Source organism: Eriocheir sinensis, chromosome 2 (genome assembly GCF_024679095.1).
Source record: "Eriocheir sinensis breed Jianghai 21 chromosome 2, ASM2467909v1, whole genome shotgun sequence".
NCBI lineage: Eukaryota > Metazoa > Arthropoda > Malacostraca > Decapoda > Varunidae > Eriocheir > Eriocheir sinensis.
The window spans coordinates 31,112,216-31,133,496 of record NC_066510.1 but is presented as its reverse complement, the minus strand read 5'-3'; the positions used below and the strand labels follow the sequence as shown (position 1 = coordinate 31,133,496).

Genomic DNA, 21,281 nt, shown 5'->3' with positions numbered 1-21,281 from the left:
AAGGATCAAACTACCACCAGGGTTATAAAAGTAGCCCTGAAAATACCCAGAAATCCTACGAAAGCCTTGTCAAATGTGTGTGCTCTGGCGCGGAAATGTGTAAGAATATTCGCGTAGTCTGAACACAGGCGCCGGAAACAGTTCGGTGACATGTGTTCCGAAGCTTCATTGTATCTGCTTACTGTCATTCAGCATTGCCGCCTGTTTTATATTCTTTTTGCATACGTCATGTCTTGCGATTAGGCCTCATTATGGTGCCCAGGTGCTGAAGTAACCTGGTGGTGGTGGTGGTGTGTGTGTGTGTGTGGGGGGGGGGGGGGATATGAAGGGGTTTAACACGAAACTATTTTTTTTCCTATATTGTGGAGGAAAGTGCTCTTCGGTCTAATGGTCCATGCTGAAGGGTCGTTTTGCCTCATGTCCTCATCCTTTCTTTCTGCTGTTGAATGTCTGTAATCGCCGTAGAGCTTAAATAGGCACTCTGCGCAAGCCATACACAGGTAAAAGTCAGTCAGATAAAGTGTGGGGCATACGCTAAAGCTGCGCGTGGCCTCGAAGTTGATCTCTGTCACATCGACTTTTGAACATTGCTTTTTCGCGCACGTCTTAAATCAGCGTTTCATCTCCTTTTGCAGCACACGAAACATCAAGTTAGTGAAGTTCGCATTACCGTAGATACATGAAAACAGTAGCCTATATATATGTAAGAATGAGTAATGCCAGATTTGTTACAACGGGGCCGAGCTTTACTTATATGAAAACTGTAGCCTATATATGAATAGTGCTAGATTTGTTACAACGGGGCCGAGCTTTTGGGAGAGAGTCGAAATGTAGGTATGCAGTTATCAAGAAGAGCAAGTCATCGCAAGAACAGTAATTGAGAACAGCAGGAAGAGTTGCATTACAGTGGAGTGCGAGACTATGTAGACTCAACCTCGACCGCTACACAAGGAAAAAGAAAATGAACAGTGAACTGGAATGGTACAGCTACACGTTGCTCTAGAAGCTGAGATGCCCTGTTAATTTGATCTATAGTAATTGCAGTCTATACATGCAGGGCCTGGGCTATGATGGTAGACTATAGTGACCCCGTTCCTATATCTACATTTGGTCAGCCTTAATTCCAATTCTAACTTCTGAAAACTGTGTGTGTGTGTGTGTGTGTGTGTGTGTGTGTGTGTGTGTGTGTGTGTGTGTAATTACGTTTGATGACCCCAGGAATAAAGTTCAATTACTGTGGGCGGGATGATATTGATATGCTATAAAATTCATGTATAGCTATAACTTGTATTTCATAACGTTGTAATCCTGCGTTGAAAGGTTATATATACATACTGCCTGGGGGTTGGGATGGCATACTCCTCGATCCCTTCTCCTTTGTTGTTTTACTTGCAACAATAAACTATCAATCAATCAATCAATCATCTTTTACAAGGGATAAACTCATCTCTCAAAACAGGAGCAATCAACCATCCCCTTAATTTTGCTTCTTAATTATACTTCACCTTCTTCCCTATCCTTTTTTTTTCCTTTCCTCCTCTCCATCCTCTCTTTCTCTTCCTTCCCCTTCCCTCCCTTACATTTCCGTACCTTTCCTTAACAAGTTATTCTCCAATGGGACGGGTCTATGGGGGTAAATTAACGAGCCAAAATGCATTACATCACTCTGATAGTGGATGGCTTTTTAACCTTGAGCCTTCATAAAGAGTAACTTGGCAGACTTTTAAGGGATGCCAGATTAGCTACACCACATTATATTTCCCTCCTTTCCTAGGCAGAATAACGCCCATATGAGGCCCATCCATAGAGATATAAGCGAGCAGAGAGGGAAAACTATATATATACGAAGATAGATATATATATGTAAATGGCGGTATATAGGAATGACAGAGTGGCAGTTCTGTAATGAAGATTCGGAAATATGCAGAACTCGGGTTAATTAAAACTCTTGTGCATCATTAATAGCTAGGTTATCCACACCAACATCATCACCAATACCCCCATGCCACGTAACTAATCGCTAAGGACGTAATGGGGGAGTTAAAAGAGAAAATAAGGCCATTAAAATCCCACGTATCCAAGTCGAGTCAGTCAGTGTTGGCCTGCATGTGTCACTGAGAGGTGCTGGCAGGTACTGGGCTCCTCATTTTTAAGCTTATTTTCCGTGTGTCCTCTGTGCTGCTGTCTCCATTGGCGTTTCCACAGGTGTCCCAGAGGTGCAGACAAAAGCCTCATTAGTGCCCGGGTTCTGAAATAACCTGTTGTTGGTAATGAAGGGGTTTAAACGCGACTTTTTTTTTTCTTCCTTATATTGTGAAGGAAAGTGCTCTCCGGTCTAATGTTCCATGCTGAAGGGTCGTTTTGCCTCCTCCTTCCTTTTTTCTTGCTCTGTTAAATGTCTGGAATCGCTGTTGAGGTTAAATAGGCACATTGCAAGGCTTACGTAATGATGGGGTGGGCAAGAAGGGAGGCTGGCTAGGGACGTGCTGGAGGCTCTCAACTAGACCTCCTTGGCCTCACGTTGACCCACAGAATCACCGCATTTCATATCCAGTTTCTTTACATCGGCCGTGTGCCTCCTCGCCTGCCCCTGAGCCTCGAACTTGATCTCCTCAGCTGGTGGTTGGTGATGGTGGTTGTGGTTGCCAGGCGAGGAGGTGCTAAGAGATGAGGGTATGTGCGTGTGTGTGTGTGTATTTATATGGATTTCCTTTACTTACTCGTATTTCTCCCTCACCCAACCTCCACAGCGGAACAACCCAAACCTGCATGATGCCAGTACAGATTTTTAGCTTCTGCCAAATTACCTTTTATGAATGCAGTATATACTGAAATTAGTATTTGTCCCCCAAAACACCCAAGTCACTCCAGTGGTTGACACCTTTTATGATAGATTTTATTGTATTATAACTAAACCATCAAATATTGTTTGTTTCTATGATAAAAAAAGTTTCACTTAAACTGACAGCGGCTGGTCTTTGTGAGTCATTTTCTTGTACTTTTCTCAACCATTTTTGTCAAGGGGGGGCGGGGTGAGGTCCCTGTGAAGGTCACCGCATGTTGAGTTGTTACAGTTTTTACTATTATTATTTTTAGGTGCTGCCTATAATGGCGATAGGCTGTCATGAGGGGCCTCTTGGGTGACCCAGCCCATTATCTTGTCTTGTAGTTTAGATGATGTTCACCTCGGTCGACTTGGGAGTACACTGTGCTCCACTCCTAATGTGGCTCAGCTGGTCAGGGAGCGAGTTAATCTCTGCCTCCCTTGGAGTAGTTGCATGTAGGATAGGGGGCTCATCACAGATCCCCTGCAGAAACTGGTCCAATTTTCTCTTGAAGGTCGCCGTGCTGCAGTTAGTAGTGTCCCTGATGTCCCTCGACAGGCAGTTGAATAGTCTTGGTCCCTCGTTGGTAAAGCTGGCGGCATGTATGGACCTAAGACGTTGACTGACTGCTTCAATGGATGTTCTGGAGCAGGTGCGGCCAAATCAGCGAATAGGCGAATTTTATTTGCAGTGGCTGACATGATATACGACTCCTGCTTGGCCTACCCCCCCCCCCCTCCCCAGTGCTCCACCTGAATTAAGTTGCGGAAGTTAGGGTTGAGTGAAGCTCTGGACAGTGTATGCGTAATTTACTGCTACTCGGCTATGGTTTGAAAAGTCAGCGTGTTTTGGTGGGACTCGAACCTAGGTCCATGGGCTCACCACACCGGCATGCTGCCCACTCAGCCGCTGCCTCCCAAAATAAATTTTGATAAATACTTGTGATTAGTTTTGCTGTGCAGAAGTCAAACATGGCAGCCAAGCTGTGGCAGTGGCAGCCAGCTGTGCCTTCCTCAGGGCCGTGTAATGGCTTAAGTGCTTGCTTTCCCTTCTTACTGCATATTGTGAGGATGATAGAGAAAGTTGGAAGCTCTTCTGCCGTGGCCATCCCCTGGTGGGAGCTCCTAGGAGCAGGCGTCGATAAAATGAATGAATGAATGAAACTTTTATTTCTGGTGAATTCTGATGTGTTTCTTACCAGCTTGCTTTCTTTTGTCACAGAAATTTCAAGTTTTTGTGAGGGGGAGGATGCAGGAAACTAGTGATTTCCAATAGGAATAGTTGGCAGATTGATAAGAAGCACACTGGAACTTCACAATACTCAGTCATCTGCCATTATGAGCTGGGTGATTATAGGCATATTTACCCAAGTTTATGTATTTCTTGCCATGATTTCCTATAGGACAGATCCATTTGGAGGGAACCCTAAACTATGTCTTGCCAGGATTTCCTATAGGACAGATCCATTTGGAGGGAACCCTAAACTATGTCTTGCCAGGATTTCCTATAGAACAGATCCGTTTGGAGGGAACCCCATACCTGCCAACACACCAGCAGTCTTGGCATGAGTATTATACACATGAAAGAATAATTCAATCAACTGCTGGAAAGTGTGTTGTTTCACAGATCATTATTTCTGGGTATACATTGAATAAAATATAAACAATCAAAACAACAGGTTAAATTAATTCAATTTCATTGGTAAAGATTCGTATTAGGTCCGTGCCAGTATCTCATAATCTACTTTATGAAACATCAGTATCTCTTCATATATCTTTTCTACAAACCTTCAACAGTCATGGAAACGCTTTGAAAATCCAATTCAAGGACTTTTTTTTTACTCTTGAAAATAGGGGATAATGTTTACGGAAGCACGTCGCCTCCTCTGCTGGCCTTGGCGGCCCAGCCGCTTGGGGTGGGAGCATATTTAAGCTACTCCGAACTTCCCCCCTCATGTATATGTGACTTATTTCAGCGAGGAGGTATTCAGAGGAGGCACATTATCCCCTATTTTCAAGATACTGAGATTAAGAGATACTGAGGTTTCATAAGGTATGTAATGAGATACTGGCACGGACCTAAAATGAATCTTAACCATTTCATTTCTGTTATATCTGCTCTTTTATTGATTTTGACAAGGTGAGGGACATGCAGCTGTTGAAGGCAGACGATTCAAATGGAGGAGTCTCTCCTGTGTGCATATCTTGCTCTCTCTTGGCAAGAGGTTAGAATATATTTCAAGATGATTTCCATAAGTTCATGCATGTGACTGAAGCTTAGAAACATCTAAGGGCTTGATGGGAGAGAGTCCATGAAAGATTTTCCTTATGAGGTCAACCACAAGCAATCTTCTGTGTACTGGATTTAGGTCAAGGGTTACAGGGCAGGCAAGCACTGTAGTCTGAGTCATGGAGAAGAACCTAGTAATGTGTTTCTTCCATTGATGCTGCACCTTTAACAACCTCATACCCTAGCCCATTTATATCTAGTACGACTCTGGTGACATGCCAGTCACAGACCCCCCCCCTCGCCCAATAAAAAAAAAGAAAAACAACAACTTGTGGTAACTATTTGGTACCTGTATAGCTGACCAGATAGAGAGGTATCTTCCTGTCTGACTGGTAGTTGCTTCGATCCCTGGCACTGGAAGGCAAGTTTATTTCCCCCTTTCAATGTTAGATATATTTTTTTGTGTTTTTGAGACATTGAAATAATATATAATCAAATAGATTCAGATCCCCCACTACAAAACCACTGAAAGGAACTCAGTTTTTAGATGGATATGAACTGGGTACATTGAGGTCTTTATTTACAGCCCAGTATTGTATTTGTAGCATGTGATGATGAAAATTGTTTCTGTGTATTGATTATTTTTGCATATATTAAATGTGTAATTGATTTATGTCTGTCTTAATAAGTGGTCTTTTTAACTCGAGCCAGAATGCATATGTCCCAAGAACTCGGCAAAAGTAGACCCACAACAAGAAGGTGCAGTGGCTTCAGCAAAAGTCTGTGAAAAGATACAGTACTTTTAATTAATGAATGAGACTCACTGTGCTCACCCCCGCAGTAGTATCAGCTACCACACTTGGGCTTAGTGTGTCTTTCTCATTGCTGAAGGTTGCAAGGTGAAGCATCCTTATTGTATAATTTAGGTGGCGAGGGCCCTCTAATGCTGTTCCACCCGAAATTGACCTCTCTTTTGGCTACTCTTTACTTTTTATCTTTTATAGGAGTGGCGAGTAGCGGTCTTTTTCTTTTTTGTACTCTTTTTATTTCCCTTGAGCCGTGTCCTCTGATGTAAAAAAAAAAAAAGAAAGAAAAGAACTGATATAAAATAAGGTCTCTATTAATGCAGTGTTAACTCATGAAGAAAGTGGAAAGAATGAGCATGATAATGGATAGCTTGCATGTTTGACCTCAACTTCACAGACAGGTTGTGTGGTTGTGTGAAACTTTGTTGTGGGAAACTGGTATAATAGCTTGAATGGACTTCGGTTTCAGAACCCCCAATTTTTCTCCAGTCTATACATATTAACCATGTTTTTGCTCAGTCTGAACCAATATTTGTGTATTTGTGACTCCCTAACCCTTGATTTACAACTACATTTTAATTCAGCATGCAACTGGGCAATTAAAGACAAATGTGACACCTACTGTTCCTTACCATTGACCATTTGTACCAGTTACCATTTTAATGTATGGGTGTTTTACTTCTTCATGCATATAAACATAACATTATGCAGTCTAATATTGATTACTAAAAGAAATATGTATTTTCAATCATGCATTTCAAGTGCTAATTTTGGTTTTCTATATATAGCGGGATTTTTTTATATTTTTCTTGCGGGATTTTTTTTAATATTTTTCTAGCGGGATTTTTTTTATTTCTTTTTCTTTTTTTATACTTTTCTTTATGCCCTTGAACTGTCTCCTTAGCTGTATATATATCTATTGAAACATGTATTAAAATTAGCTTTTACTGTATAATCTTTCAACATAATTTTTGAAAGGCTGTCAGGGGCTAGGCCATGGCAGTAGTCTTTACTTGTTACCTCTCCATGTTTGTCTCAGATACTCTGCTCAGTCTTTTAGAAGGCATGGAACACCAGAAATTATTGAGAGATGCTAAGTCAGCCCTATTATATGCCTCTAAAGCACCAAATGGTTATCTTATTAACTTGCTGTACAGTATATGGTAGATTTTTCATCATCCTTTTATTAACTTCAGAATGGATGGGACGCCTGAAGTGATGGAGACTGCCGCTGAGGAGGTGGCTGCCGAGCCTCTTGTTGGGATGCTAGACATGGTCCTTCTCACCTTGCTGGCGGGTGTCTCCGTTTACTATTTCTTCATAAGGGACACGAGCAAGAAGGAAGACAGCAATGCCCTTAAAAGCTTCACTATATCGTAAGGACAGTAGTGCTTACCAGAACTTTTGGAGTTTGAAACAGGAAAATGATTTTACACTTGACCCACTTATTTCCAGGATATCAGATTTCCCAGACAAAATCTGGGCTCTTGCAATTGCTGGGCATATGCCTAGTTAAGTCCGGGAAGCAAAAGGCCAAAAATCTCAACTCATTTCTGAATTATCATTCTTTTTTAACGAGGATTAGTATAATAGTGTATAGAGAGAGTATATTGCCACATGATATTCCTCTTGGTAGCATGAGCAGAACATACTTTCCATAGCTCTGTTAAATGTACCTTTTTATTAAAATTCTCTCTCTCTCTCTCTCTCTCTCTCTCTCTCTCTCTCTCTCTCTCTCTCTCTCTCTCTCTTTTTTTTTTTTTTCCACACACTTACATTGGTACCTCCTTGTTTCTCAGTCCCACTCAGCTGACACCCCGGGCCAATGACTCAAGCTTCATATCAAAGATGAAGTCATCAGGGAGGAATGTTATTGTGTTCTATGGCTCCCAGACAGGCACTGCCGAAGAGTTTGCAGGAAGACTGGCCAAGGAAGCGACCCGTTATGGAATGAAGGTCAGTTTATTATAAATTGTGCATATACGATAAGTTCTTCAGTTATGAAAATAATTGGTGCCCCAATTAACTCCTGAAACTTGGAATCATCAAACTAATGAGCTTAATCCAGTCAAGAAAAAGCCAAATGATATTGAAGAAAATGCCAACATAACTTTTATCCTCCTCTTCATTCAAATCAAATTTTTCCCCAGGAAATAAAATTCATGAGCAGTTATTTGGTATTAATGTGCACAAACAAGTAAGTGGACGGCAAGGTGTGAGAGCTGTCTCACCATGCCCAGCACTGTGGAGAAGAAGAAAATAGCCTTGTATGGGATAATTCTTGCAGTTTGTGTGAAAAATCAAAAACAAGTCAGAGCCCAGAAAAGTGTGGTGTAAAGAATGGTTGCGTAGAAGAGGAGAGTTGAGAAGTTTTTCGGTTCATATGCACTAGTAGAAGGACGGCCGGACATGATGACGATATACACAGAACACTTTAAATGTGAGACTGATAACTACATAGATCCGAGGAAACTTTTAGTGTTTCGCACCACCTACCAGACAACAGTTTCTGGTGTTTCGATCAAGTGCACTCACGGGCAGCTGCTTGTTCATGTTTGCCCGACGTTTCCTCGCTTTTGACATCACCTCCGTGCCTGCCATTCACCCTCCCAGCTTGTGTATTGGAACGGGATATGGTAACAGCGTTTGCCCGTTGAGCACTGCCTGATAGTGTGGACACGGCTTTAGAATTGGTATTGAGGTGCCTGATGTTACATGGAGATGAGGCCAGGCCTTAAGTGAGGCTGATTCAAGATCAGAAATTGATTTCTTTGGAAAGCATTGATTACTTACAATTACTTACAACTGTTTTTTTGCATTTCAGGGCATGGTGGCTGATCCTGAGGAATGTGACATGAGTGAACTGTCTCAGCTGGCAGAGATTGAGAATCACTTGGCAATATTTTGTGTTGCCACTTATGGGGAAGGAGACCCCACAGATAATGCTCAAGAATTCTACGAATTTCTGCAAAATGGCGATGAAGAGCTCAATGGAGTACAGTTTACAGTCAGTATCACCATTGCTGAGCACCATGTGTGGTCATATTTCCATTTCTGCATGTGACCTCTACCATCATAACTTACCATATAGTCTTATGTAAAAGTCAGTTTTTACTGAAAAATTTATATTTATTCCTCAGTCAAAGTTATTGTAGCCATAGTTATCAACTTTTCCATGACTAACTTTTACTTTGTTTTATATGATAATCATCATAATTCATAAGTTTGGTATTCATTCAGTAATTCCTCTCATGTTTAACTTTGTAGCACCCTCCAAGAGCCATAAAAGACCTGTTTACATATTTATATATATTCTGGTTGGTTTGTTCCACTCTTATGGCTGTCACTCTTGTCTGTGGCAAACTTGCTGAAGGTTCACAGTATACTTGAGGATTAGAATTGACGGTAGCATTTTTCATAGATACTTTGCTAATATCTACACCTAATGCACTTTAGTAGCTGGTAGCAATGTTAGGATAATCATTGGCTGTATTCCAGATATTACCAGTGATGTATTACAATGAATAGTGTCAGACTATACCACTGCTTGAAATATTCATTTGTAAAGCATAAAAAAAGTTTACTATGAAAAGAAAAATTGGAGTAACATGCAATGATACTCATGTCTGTCTCATTGGCCTTTGAGCCTGTTAAAGGTAAAGTGGGGACCAGACAATATAGCTGCTGGTGGGCTTAGTGATCTATTGTCTAAATTTCTCATGATTCTGATGTCCATCCCAGTGAGTTCTTCATCATTATGTTTTATGTCAGTTTCCAGTACATATATATTCTTATTATTCTACCTTTCACATTATTACACTCTTCCCACTCAGAGTTCTTTTGTCTTGCCTCACCCTAATGCTTATCAGTTATTTATTTCAACCTTTTCGTGATGTGCTGAATATGAAATATTGATTTTCAGCTGATGGTTCTTTCCTTGGTTGTATTTTCTTGCTAGAACTTCAAAGGTGCTTGGAAGATTTAAAGTATCTTGTTTGGCTCTTTAATTCGAAGTGCATTTAACCTGTCAACTTTCTCCCAAGTTGACTTCTATTGCCCTATGATGATGTGACCTTGTGGTAATACTTGACCACCAAGTGACTTCTATTTTAGGTGTTTGGTTTGGGGAACAAGACTTACGAGCACTACAATGCCATGGGGAAGTATGTTGACAAGCGGCTGATTGAGATGGGAGCGCAGCAGCTGTTTGAGTTAGGGTTGGGTGATGATGATGCCAACATGGAGGATGACTTCATCACATGGAAGGATGCCATGTGGCCAAAGGTATTCATTAATCTTTACATTGGCTTTGTGCTTGCATTTGTGTGAAAGGACCTAATTAAGGCATCACTTCTAATTGGAAGTCATTACAGAGCAAATTGTTGCAACAGGTACATGGAAACTATGTGGAGCAATGGACTTGAGGGCTGACAATTTTTAGGTAGATGTGGGAGAAGGAAAACATGTAATGTGAGAATCATGGTTACATCTTTTTATTTTTTTAAGACCAGTGTCTTGTACAGATCTTTGATGGATAATAGAACCGTTAATGGTGTGTAACATTTAGTATCAAGGTATTTGGATAAGTCTTGTTCCTTACTCTTGCCTTATTCATGATGCATATGATTGTTTTCTTGTTTTATGTAAGTTTTCCAGTGTAAATAAATTTTTGTGGCTTTCATTTAGAATTTGATACATCTGTGACATGACAAGATAATACAATCCATGGCAGTGCATTCAGCATAAGAATGTCGATGTTGGGTGAAGGATTACCAAGACCAGTTCAAAGACCAAGGCATTTTAATGACGATTCTTTGTTATCAGGTTACCCCTTCCCACCATGTAGCTCAGATGTTTGATAGATTTTGTCTTGCACCACTACTACTATAAACCACTGTATATTTTATGTGCTAATTTTACAGGTTTGTGAATCATTTGGCATTGAAGCTCAGGCACAAGACATCAACATGAGACAGTACAAACTGACGGTCCATGAAGAGTATGATCCAACGCGCCTTTTCACTGGAGAAATCGCTCGTCTAAACTCACTTAAGGTTGGTTTTATTTTTGTCAGAAGAGTATTTGCTTTCTCAGGTCCATATATTTTGCATAATTCTAGGTGGTGAAACTTGGACGGTGAAAGATGGTCACCTTTAGTCTTAATCATCAATACAGAGATGCTTTTTTAAGGATGTGTGATGTAACCTCAGTTAGACTCAATGGAGTTGAGATTGCAAATCAGGATTTGGATACAAAGAGATGTAATGTGAAGGGTTACAAGCTATAATAATTTTTATGAATTGATACAACCTTGAAGACTGTGCTGTTTATGGAAGACTATCATAATCCCTTCTCTTTATGTTCACTGTAGCTCACAAGCAAAATGCATGATTTAAGTCTTAAATAATAGTCTGCTTTTTCAAATCCAATGCAGAAACAGCTGAAATATAATAGAATGAAACAGTTTGACTGTGTGATGAGAACACAAAACAGCAAGTTTTTAAGAGGTGTTTTAGTCAGCTAGAAGGGAATGGCAAGGCTAGAAGACCAGTAGTCAGATGATTTGACTGGATTAGGTAAATTATGATATTTATTGCACTCCTTTATACCACAGGTTGGCAGTCAGAGACCACCATTCGATGTCAAAAACCCCTTCATGGCTGAAATTGCCATCAATCGGGAGTTATTTAAGGGTGGAAATCGCAACTGTCTACACATAGAGTTGAACATTGAAGGGTCAAGGATAAGGTGAGTTGCAATATTTCAACCAGGTAGTAAGAGAGTATGTTATACTTGAATTAGTTTGAGATTAGAATGTCAAGTGCAAGTATTAATGTTGGAGCACTGTTGCAGATATGATGCTGGAGACCATGTGGCTGTGTACCCCATCAACGACCAGGCCCTCGTGGCCCGTCTGTGTGAGTTGGTTGGTGAGGATCCTGAGAAGGTCATTACGCTCACAAATGTTGATGAAGACAGCAGTAAGAAGCACCCGTTCCCATGCCCCTGCACCTACCGTGTTGCTCTCTCCCATTACGTTGACATCACTTCCCTACCCAGAACTCATGTGCTTAAAGAAATTGCTGAATATGCAACAGATAATAAGGTATGAAAGTTTAGTTAATGATTTAAGTTAATTTTGAGAGACCCTAGCTGTTTATTTTTCTTTGAATGCAAACAAAATAAATGTAATGTTTTAACATAGAAAGCTACAAGTCTCAATCACCACAATATTGCTAAATCTAACAAAAGCTGCTTCATCACTTTCTTAGGAAAAAGAAAAGCTGCTGCTACTGAGTAGCACAAGTGAGGCAGGAAAGGCAGAGTACCAGCGTTGGATTGTGCAAGATGTGAGAAGCATTGTTCACATCCTGGAGGACCTGCCGTCATGTAAACCTCCCCTTGACTATCTCTGTGAGCTGATGCCCAGGCTACAGGCAAGGTATTACTCCATCTCATCATCAGGCAAGGTAATGAGTATTATTGATTTGTCATTATATGGAAGATGATTCTAGAGATCTTGACAAAAAAAAGAAAAGAATGAATTTAGTTTTAGTGAAGTGGAAAGCTTACAGATCAGTAGGGGAATATTAGGTGGGAGAAAGAGGTTTTTGCTGCATATTGTTTGATGATAAGGCTTATATTGACTTAAGAGAGGATGACAGAGATGTAGGTAGATGAAATGAACCTTTTGGATGAGAGGAGAAATATCAGGTAATGTCACAGTCCTAATCTCCATTTTAATTTCCAGGCCACAGCGTATCTTGATTATACTTTAGAGCAGAAAAAAATAATTACCAAATTGTTCTACAATATTGAAAAAAATGTCCATTTATTTGTTTACACAAATATTGGAATATTTCGTGGCTAAAGAATTGAAAGATTTGTTATGGCTGCTATCTTTGACCTGTTGAAGTTAGAAATCTACCAAAAGACCAATAAATTGTAAAACTTTGATCATTCAGTTCACAAAAAGCTTATCAAAAGAATGAGTTCCAGTAACAATAGATGATGTAAATGAAGCATAATTATTATGCAAAACTTATCATAAATATAAATTTTCATACATCTCTGACAAAGGGACTTAACTTTTCAGCTGTACCCCAACACCATCCATGTCACAGCCAATGTGCTCAAGTATGAGACTCCAACTGGACGAGTGAACAAGGGTGTTTGCACCACATACATGCAGCAGCTCAAGCCTGACAATGGCACCAAGTATCACACTCCTGTCTTTGTCAGGAAGTCACAGTTCAGGTGTGTGGTGCAACTGCTTAGTTTTAGTTCATATTTTCTTTAGGTTGAAAATCTATGAAAAGACTTGAGGTGCAGGACAGTACAGGTATTAATGAGAAGTGAAAGTACACATCTACATTCACATTCCATTTAATTTCTTTTGTTGTATGGTATTTGAGAAAATTCATAAAAAAAAAAATAGATGTTTGAAACAAAAACTTGTTACCAGCACAGGTGGGTTTAGAGTAAGCAAGAAAACAGGATGTGGCCTGGTCCAGACCATGAGTGCTTGGTTTCCTGCTTCCTGGAGGGGGGTCTGGCCCTTTTCTGAAAATATCCATTAAACACTGACTGGTTGCATGATGGCTGCCATATTCAAAATAATATTTTGTCTGATATGGCAGGTGATAGGTATTCTTAGGAATATGCTATTTAACTATTTTTCATATAGCATTAAATCATTCCTGTCATTTGGACTTTGTGTCAAAGGCACCAAATTTTTTGTGTGTTCCAGTACCACAGAAAAAAAGTTTGCAGAAGTTTGCTAGACAAATTATAATTGATGATTTAAATAGTAAGGGAGATAATGGTGTCATATATTTCATGTTTTTTATTCTTTCACAAAAGATTACCAAGCAAGCCTCAAACTCCAATTTTGATGATTGGCCCCGGCACGGGCATTGCTCCTTTCCGAGGGTTCATTCAGGAGAGAAACCTCCAAAAGGAAGAAGGTTTGTTTGCCTATAGATCCACAAACTGAAATATTCTTTTATAGTTTTTTTTGTCTAATTCATATATTGTAAGATCACCACAGCATATAATATCTACTGACTTTTATTTTTAGATTCTATATAATAATCAACCAAATTGAAAGGTTCAAATTTCTGAAATATTTTTTTCTAATATTAAATTTAGTCATTTGTCTCATGATTGATTTCATTTCCATTGATTTCATCCTTGACTTTCATTCCTTTTTCTATCCTCGTTTGTAACTCCATTGTAAAGATGTTTCACACAAGATATGAAAATTAAATTAGTATTGAAAATAATAAGAGGTGTTTTGACAGTTGGCTGAAAACAAAACAAATTATTGTTTGAAAGAAAATTTCAGCTTAGATAAAAACTTTTTGTTTCTAAGAAATATAACTTTCAGGCAAGCCTGTTGGGGAGACCATACTGTACTTTGGTTGCCGTAACAAGGACAAGGACTATCTGTATGAAGAAGAGCTGACTGCTTATAAGGACTCTGGACTGTTAAAGGTAAGTGTATTTGCAATTCTATTGACGGGAATAACAAGGATTGGGAAATGGGTTCCTAATCAATTTAATTTCCAGGAACATTTCTTTAAAATGTTATTTGGGAGATATTCTGGACTGTGAGGTGGGAGTGGAGAGGACAGTGAGAGCGAGAGTGGTGGCAGTGTGGATAACCCTTAAAAAACTTAACTTCTGGGCCTTCCTGATGCCCTTGATAGGTGCTGAGGTCAAAGGGCCCCCATCTTATTGATGAAATTCAGTGGAAGGTGAGAAGAGGTGGGATGTCTAGCAGACATCTTCTCAAAGCTAACACAGGCAAACACCGACCAATAATTAGTCATGGGAGCATGGTTGTGTATTTTTGGAAAGAAAACGACATGCTTACTCTACTTCAGCACAAACAAATTAAATTTGAAGGCGCGCTAAGTCAAAAAATGCCTTGTCATCTATTGTCGACACCCACGGTTTGAGCCCAGGCACCAGCTTCAAACACTCACGATTTAAAGTGGAGGGAGGTGGCTAGTTTACTTGTGAATCGTAGCATCCCTCTAAAGAGCAGAGCAGGGATGTACCAAGGGTGTATTAGATCGGTGATGTTGTATGGAGCAGAAATATGGGCTCTAACTAGAAAATTGATATCACAGAATGCTGAGGTATATGGGGAGGATCAGAGGGCACAGAAAATGGTACAGAAAATGCTGCAGAGCCGCTACGGCACCGCCACACACGGCGGCGCAGCATAGTGTGACACCGGCCTAAACCTAGAGGAAATTCTTTAGGCCTAAAAGAGAGAGAGAGAGAGAACAAGTTACAGCTTGATTCCACTAAACAGGAGGTACAACATGACGTACTTTCAAAGTCCAGTTCAAGCATGGCTTCCCTGCTGGTGAGACAAAACCTGCTTCATAAAACATGTAATACCTAAACAAATTTTGTTATAGTTTTTTTTTTTTTTTTGTGTGTGTTTTTTTGTTTGTTTTTGTTTTTGTTTCACAGCCATGGAAGAAGGGTGCCTCTACCCAAGTGCCCTGATGGGTAGAGAGATGAGACTCTCTCAGAGGTTTTAGCTTGGGGTCTGCATATTATGAAAATTTCTTAATATATTGCATTTTCATTCTGAATTTCATATTAGGGGTGCCAACTTTTCTTTGGGATCATGGCCCCCCTCCCCATAGCAATGTCACTCATATGGTTGGGACTGGTAGTTACACCATAATAGATATATTTTATTTAACATCCTTTGGTTATGACACATTCATACAAAAAACATATACAGAACACTGAGGCTATTTTGTGCTGCAGTTTCCTTCCTTTGCATCTTATTAATATTTGTACTTTTAAAATGCCTTTGGGCAATCTGTAATTATCTGAGTTACCTCATCAGAAAGACGTTTCAATTGCATTCCAAGAAATTCTGCTCATGTAGGAGTACTAAAATAGTGTTTCTCTGGAATCCAATCTCTTCTGATATAAATTACTTATGCTGGTATGCAGTTAACATGATCATTAAACATGGGTCCAAAATGAAGTACTGAAATTACAGTAATCATAAGAGAAAGATGGCACTGAGTAAGCTGGCTGTAATGTTTATTTCTCTCATCTTTTCCAGCTGTATGTAGCATTCAGTCGGGACCAGCCGCAGAAAGTGTACGTGACACACCTCCTGGAAGAAAACAAGGAAGAAGTTTGGCGAATTATTGGCAAGGAAAATGGCCACTTGTATGTCTGTGGGTGAGTATGATATTAATAGTGACAATAATGATTTATAAAATGTGCAGTATATAGTGAGGTTTGCAAGATTTTCACACACACACACACACACACACACACACACATTCATGATTTTAAGGAAAAGTTGGATAAGAGAGGATATGGAGACGGGACAGCGCGAGTGTAGCTCTCTTCCCATATGTCACAACTAGGTAAATACACACACACACACACACACACACACACACAGAATACAGAGAGCAGCGATCAAACTACCGGAAACTCTGAGAGAACATACTTATGAAGAAAGACTGGAGAAATTGGGACTAACAACACTGGAGAGAAGGAGAGAGGGGACCTAATAGTATAATACAGGATACAAGAGGGATTGGAGAAATTGGACAGGGAAGACTTAGTGGTACGTGATAGGAGTGTGACAAGAGGGAATAGTAGGAAATTGAAGAAGAGCGACTGTAGGAGAGACGTCAAGAAATACAGTTTTCCATACAGAAGCATAACAACATGGAACGGACTTGACGAGGAGACTGTGTGTGCAAAAACGATTCATGAATTTAAAGCTAAACTGGATAATAAGCGTTATGGAGACGGGACAGCACGAGGTAAATACAACTAGGTAAACACACACACACACACACACACACACACACACACTTCATCCATACTAAATGATTTTTCATGGAACTGTAGTCTCAATGAGGGATGTGGGAGACAGCTGAGTCACCACATGAAAATGGCAGCCCTGCACAATATCTTTAGGCAGGCTTCTCCTGACAAACGAGCTCATGAGGGACTCTCTATTAGAAGCAGCCTGAACATATTCTAATGGGAAATTTATGTTTCTGCGATATTTAAATTACATGATCCCTTCAGGAATGTATCCTTCGCCTAAATCGAAAATGTACCTTCAGATGCGAAACTCTCCAAGCCTCAAAGGAGTGCATTGGAGAATGCCGAAGGTCAAGGAATGGTTTAGCCTTTGGGAAGATACTGGATAGTTTTGAGAAGTTGCACTGCCAGGCCTTACTGTGAGTCAGGACCATTATAGGTTTTTTTTCATGAAGAACTAGAGCTCTCCTGAGGAGAAACAAGAAGTCTTGAGAATGTCAAGGACTATTTCAATACAAATGACCTCCGACCTGCCTACTGTACCCCCAAAGAAATGCTCTGAGCCTCTGAAGTGAATGCTGTCTGAACAGCAGATGGTTGCCTTGTGTCAGACATGAATGGGCAGAAAGCTTATTAGGCTGAGTACTTTGAGCAAGCATCTCCCAACTTCTGGATTACAAATAATAGATGCTTATACACCTGTTAACAAAACCCAACCCTCTTGATGAAGTCAGAGAGGCTGTGGCAAGGTTGAAAGATGTAAGGGCAGCTGGTATTTGTAACATCAGTGCAGAGGTGCTTAAAAGTGGAGAAGTGACCATTATCTGTGAGTTACATGCAGTCTTGACTACTGTATGGCAATATGGTACCATTACTCCTGACTGAAAGAGGAAGCTGGTTATTCCTATCAGAGGGGACTGTCAGGACAGCAGTAACTACTGCAGTATGACACTGCTTAGTAATTCTACATGGCTGAAGTTGCAACGACCATAGCAGTTCAAGTTCACGCCTGAAAAGTTGTCTTTATCCTAGTGCTACGCTTACTGGTTTAGTGCTGACGCAGGTTTCGACAAGGGATGCTTGTAGCCTATGTTGACATCAAGAAAGTGTTTGTTTCAGTACATTGCGAGGCACTCTAGGATTTCCTGTGACTTCATGGGATTCCTACAAGGGACTGAGTGCGCCATGAAGCGTAGTGCAGAACAACGGCGGGTCATGTCAAAAAATCTTATGGCGGATGGCTTTGCCTATGATGTAATGGACTTGTTCAGCACAAGTAAATGGCATTGTTGATGCCTCATGAAGGATAAAGATTCAAATCAAAGTTCCTTGTATTCCCTGTCTTACTCTATGGCTGTTAGATATGAGGCAAATTGATGCTCTTGGTAAGAAAGTGTCTATACAGATTAATGGGGTATTGCTAAAATGACTTTGTCAAATTGGCAATTACTCTACAGGCTGAATTGAGGCTTATTATCTACGTAGTCTGTGAATGCGAACACTGGCTATACAAGTATGGGCATGTGACCCAGAAGTTGACCCTGTTCATTGGGTTGTTGCTGTAAGAGACAATCCTGAGTGGAGGAATCCACGAGGATGCCCACAAAGGTTGTGGCTTGAGCAAGGATGCATGGAAACTTCACTGGAGGGACTCCTTGTGGGTGAGGTGGTGCGGCCCCCATGGCGTATGCACTTTTTGATCGATGTTTGCTCGAGACTCTGGAGACAGGCCCTCACGAGTGTAGCTCATGTCCTGTGTATTAACTAGGTACAATAAATATCAATCAGTCAATCAATAAAGGTATACTCTGGGGGGTGGCCTTGCCTTGCCCACCCTAGGATGCCAATCGTGGGGTTGCCTCTGAGTATGTCTCCATGCAGGCCCCCTTCCCATCCAAAGTACCTCATGGCAAGATCCATTGATTTACTCAAGCCACAGACTGTGTTGGGTGTCCCTTTGTCCTCTTCCACTCAACACTTTCTTAGATCAATACCCAGTGAGTAGGGTTGACTGACATCTGGGTAATGACCTCCTTTAATGACGAGATTTTCTATTCTCTTTTTCTATTACTCTCTCGGTCCCACACGTCCTCTGCACGTATTGAAACTCATGAGAAATTAATCTCAAGGAGAGGGTATTCCCCGGCTGCCTGGGATTGAACCCGCGACCAGCGTGACGGGAGAGCCACTCCTTACTGAGTCGGCCAAAGAGGTACCCCACTGGCTAAGTGGGTTATGGGAAGCTCATTCATCAGGCATAGTCGCCACACTACACGACTTTCCCCTCTATGTAGATTAATTTCTGTGTGTTGAGACCTTAGACAGTGACCACTATTGGTTCACTATTCCACAATGTCCCCGTAGAGACATACCTCCAACTCTCCCATTTTCTATTACCCTCGGAGAGCATGGGCCATCCTATCTGTTACCCCTTCGGGGAAACTCAACAGAACTGCAGGATAGGATGCCAACGCTGCCACCAGTTTAATGTCGAGATTTTCTATTCTCTTTTTCTATTACTCTCTCGGTCCCACACGTCCTCTGCGTGTAAACACAGAAATTAATCACAACTAGGAGAGGGTATTCCCGGCTGCCTGGGATTGAACCCGCGACCAGCATGACGGGAGAGCCACTCCTTACCGAGTTGGCCAAAGAGGTACCCCACTGGCTAAGTGGGTTATGGGAGGCTCGTTCATCAGGCATAGTCGCCGCACTACACTCCTACCTGTGGGCAGGATACCTACATCTGACCTGTTGATGTCCTTGCTGCTGTGATTTCTATAGAAAGAAGCATTCATTATTAAATAATTTACAAGGTTATGATATCCCTACACACCTTAAGTTGAAAAAGAAAGTGGAAGAGACTGGTGAGCACCCAACACTTCCACTCTGTTTAAAAGAGAATGTATAGTATGTATAGCTGATGAATAATAATACTTTTAATATTTTATGCTGTTTTATGCATGTATAGATCGTCCTTTTCTTAAAAATGGCCAAATTGCTTGTGGGTGGACTGTGAATGTTTGGAATGGCGCCCCAAAAATTCCCTTGCACTCACGCCTTTTTGCATTTTGGGGGAATCTGCGAATCTGTGAATAGTCAGTCCACGAATATTGGGGGGACAGGCTTATGTGCTGATTTTGCTGAGAGTAACTTTGGTAGAGTTGTTTGTTAATCCTCTTTTTTTTATTTTTTTATTCCAGAGATGCAAAGTGTATGGCCAGAGATGTTCACGCCCTTATCAGCAAGATTTGCCAGACCGAGGGAGGTATGACACCGTCTGAAGCTGAGCAATACGTTAAGAAGATGATGAACCAGAAACGATACTCGTCAGATGTTTGGAGTTAAGTGTCTGTAAGGTGAAATATTTATCTGCATTACTTTTAAACAATCATGTTACATGTTAGCTAATTGTAAGTAAGCCCAATAGTATATTGGGTGCATTATACATATGATAAATAGTATGCTATTTCTTACATTTCATGTGAAGATTTTATACTTCTGGAGTTGTGTTATGTCAAAATAGTATTTGGCAAGCTGAAGTGCAACATTTGTATAAATTTTGTACAGTCTGATAACCATAAGATTGTGAATTATGGATAAGATATTTAGGTATGTCATGATGGCCAGCAACAGCCAACACTGGTTATGTGTGTGAGGATGGTGGTGCTTCCTCACAGTATGCACGCACACACTCAGACCGTATCATGTGTACAGGATTAAAGTGTATGCACTTCAGACAATCTTTTTCACATATTTTTAGTATCTTGAGTTTTACACCGTTTTTATCTTTGGTATTGTAAAGCTAAATTCCATTTCTCTAAATGTTCATTCATAGTTTTTGATTAAGTTCCTTATTAAAATGACATCAAGTGAATGGCCTGATCAAAATTTTCCACCATCTCGGGACTGAAGAAGCAACATAAGTTTTGATAGTTTACAGCTTAACACAAAACATATATTGCTGGTGCTACAATTTGAAATTCAATGTTCATACAAGAATTTGATAAAAATGTATTTACAAATTATGTAAATTGTGGACCATATTATATTTGACGTTCTATGTATAATGTAAGATTATTTGAAATTTTTACAGTTCAAAGTTTATGTAGTTGAATTTATATTTATTATTCCGAAGATATAATTAAATTATTTGTTGAACCTTCTAAAATGCAGTATATAATTTCTCCATGAGGCCTTAGAACCTGTGTATGTGTATCCTAATGATCATTAAAACTGTAATGAGCTGGCTTTGCATAAAAAGATTGAGGCCTTAACCGTACAAAAATTACATAATTAAATTTTTACGTGTTTGTTATACAATTTAATATAAACTCAACCCTTGATTTCCTGGACTAATAGGGGGGAGCACTTGTCTGGGAGCCACAAAAGTTCAGGAAATGGAAATTGCTGTAGTTCAGGGTAACAGCCTTTTCACATATGTTTACAATACTTGGTCTGACAAATGCCATTACACCCATCCTCTCGCACATGCAGATTTATTATTCGAGGATTGCACTAAGGTGGCTGCAAATAAATTTTCATGGTGCTACAATAAATATTCTTGGTCTGACCGTGGAGGATTCGGATG

General features: G+C 40.3%; 1 protein-coding gene across 3 annotated transcripts; it reads left to right on the top strand.

Annotated features, from left to right (window-relative positions):
* Window positions 1-1,970: 1,970 nt before the first annotated feature.
* LOC127002704 (NADPH--cytochrome P450 reductase-like) lies at window positions 1,971-21,003 on the top strand. Of its 3 annotated transcripts, none has more exons than XM_050868792.1 (14): window positions 1,971-2,131; window positions 7,057-7,236; window positions 7,660-7,816; window positions 8,685-8,867; window positions 9,974-10,144; window positions 10,783-10,914; window positions 11,475-11,608; window positions 11,714-11,966; window positions 12,133-12,330; window positions 12,957-13,117; window positions 13,724-13,827; window positions 14,250-14,356; window positions 15,963-16,084; window positions 19,894-21,003. In XM_050868792.1, exons 2-14 carry the CDS (start codon window positions 7,058-7,060, stop codon window positions 20,036-20,038), a joined length of 2,046 nt encoding a protein of 681 aa, XP_050724749.1. In that variant the 5' UTR covers window positions 1,971-2,131; window position 7,057; the 3' UTR covers window positions 20,039-21,003. The 3 variants fall into 3 exon arrangements, with proteins under 3 accessions (XP_050724749.1, XP_050724750.1, XP_050724741.1); XM_050868793.1 differs by lacking the exon at window positions 1,971-2,131 and adding an exon at window positions 2,646-2,673; XM_050868784.1 differs by lacking the exon at window positions 1,971-2,131 and adding an exon at window positions 3,449-3,477.
* The last annotated feature ends 278 nt before the right edge of the window (window positions 21,004-21,281 follow it).

What these genes read in the sequence shown, in the direction of transcription:
- LOC127002704 (XM_050868784.1), top strand. An exon ending in CCATCTCATCATCAGGCAAG is followed by an intron (nt 12,331 to 12,956) that starts GTAATGAGTATT and finishes TTAACTTTTCAG; the next exon opens with CTGTACCCCAACACCATCCA. An exon ending in AAACCTCCAAAAGGAAGAAG is followed by an intron (nt 13,828 to 14,249) that starts GTTTGTTTGCCT and finishes TATAACTTTCAG; the next exon opens with GCAAGCCTGTTGGGGAGACC.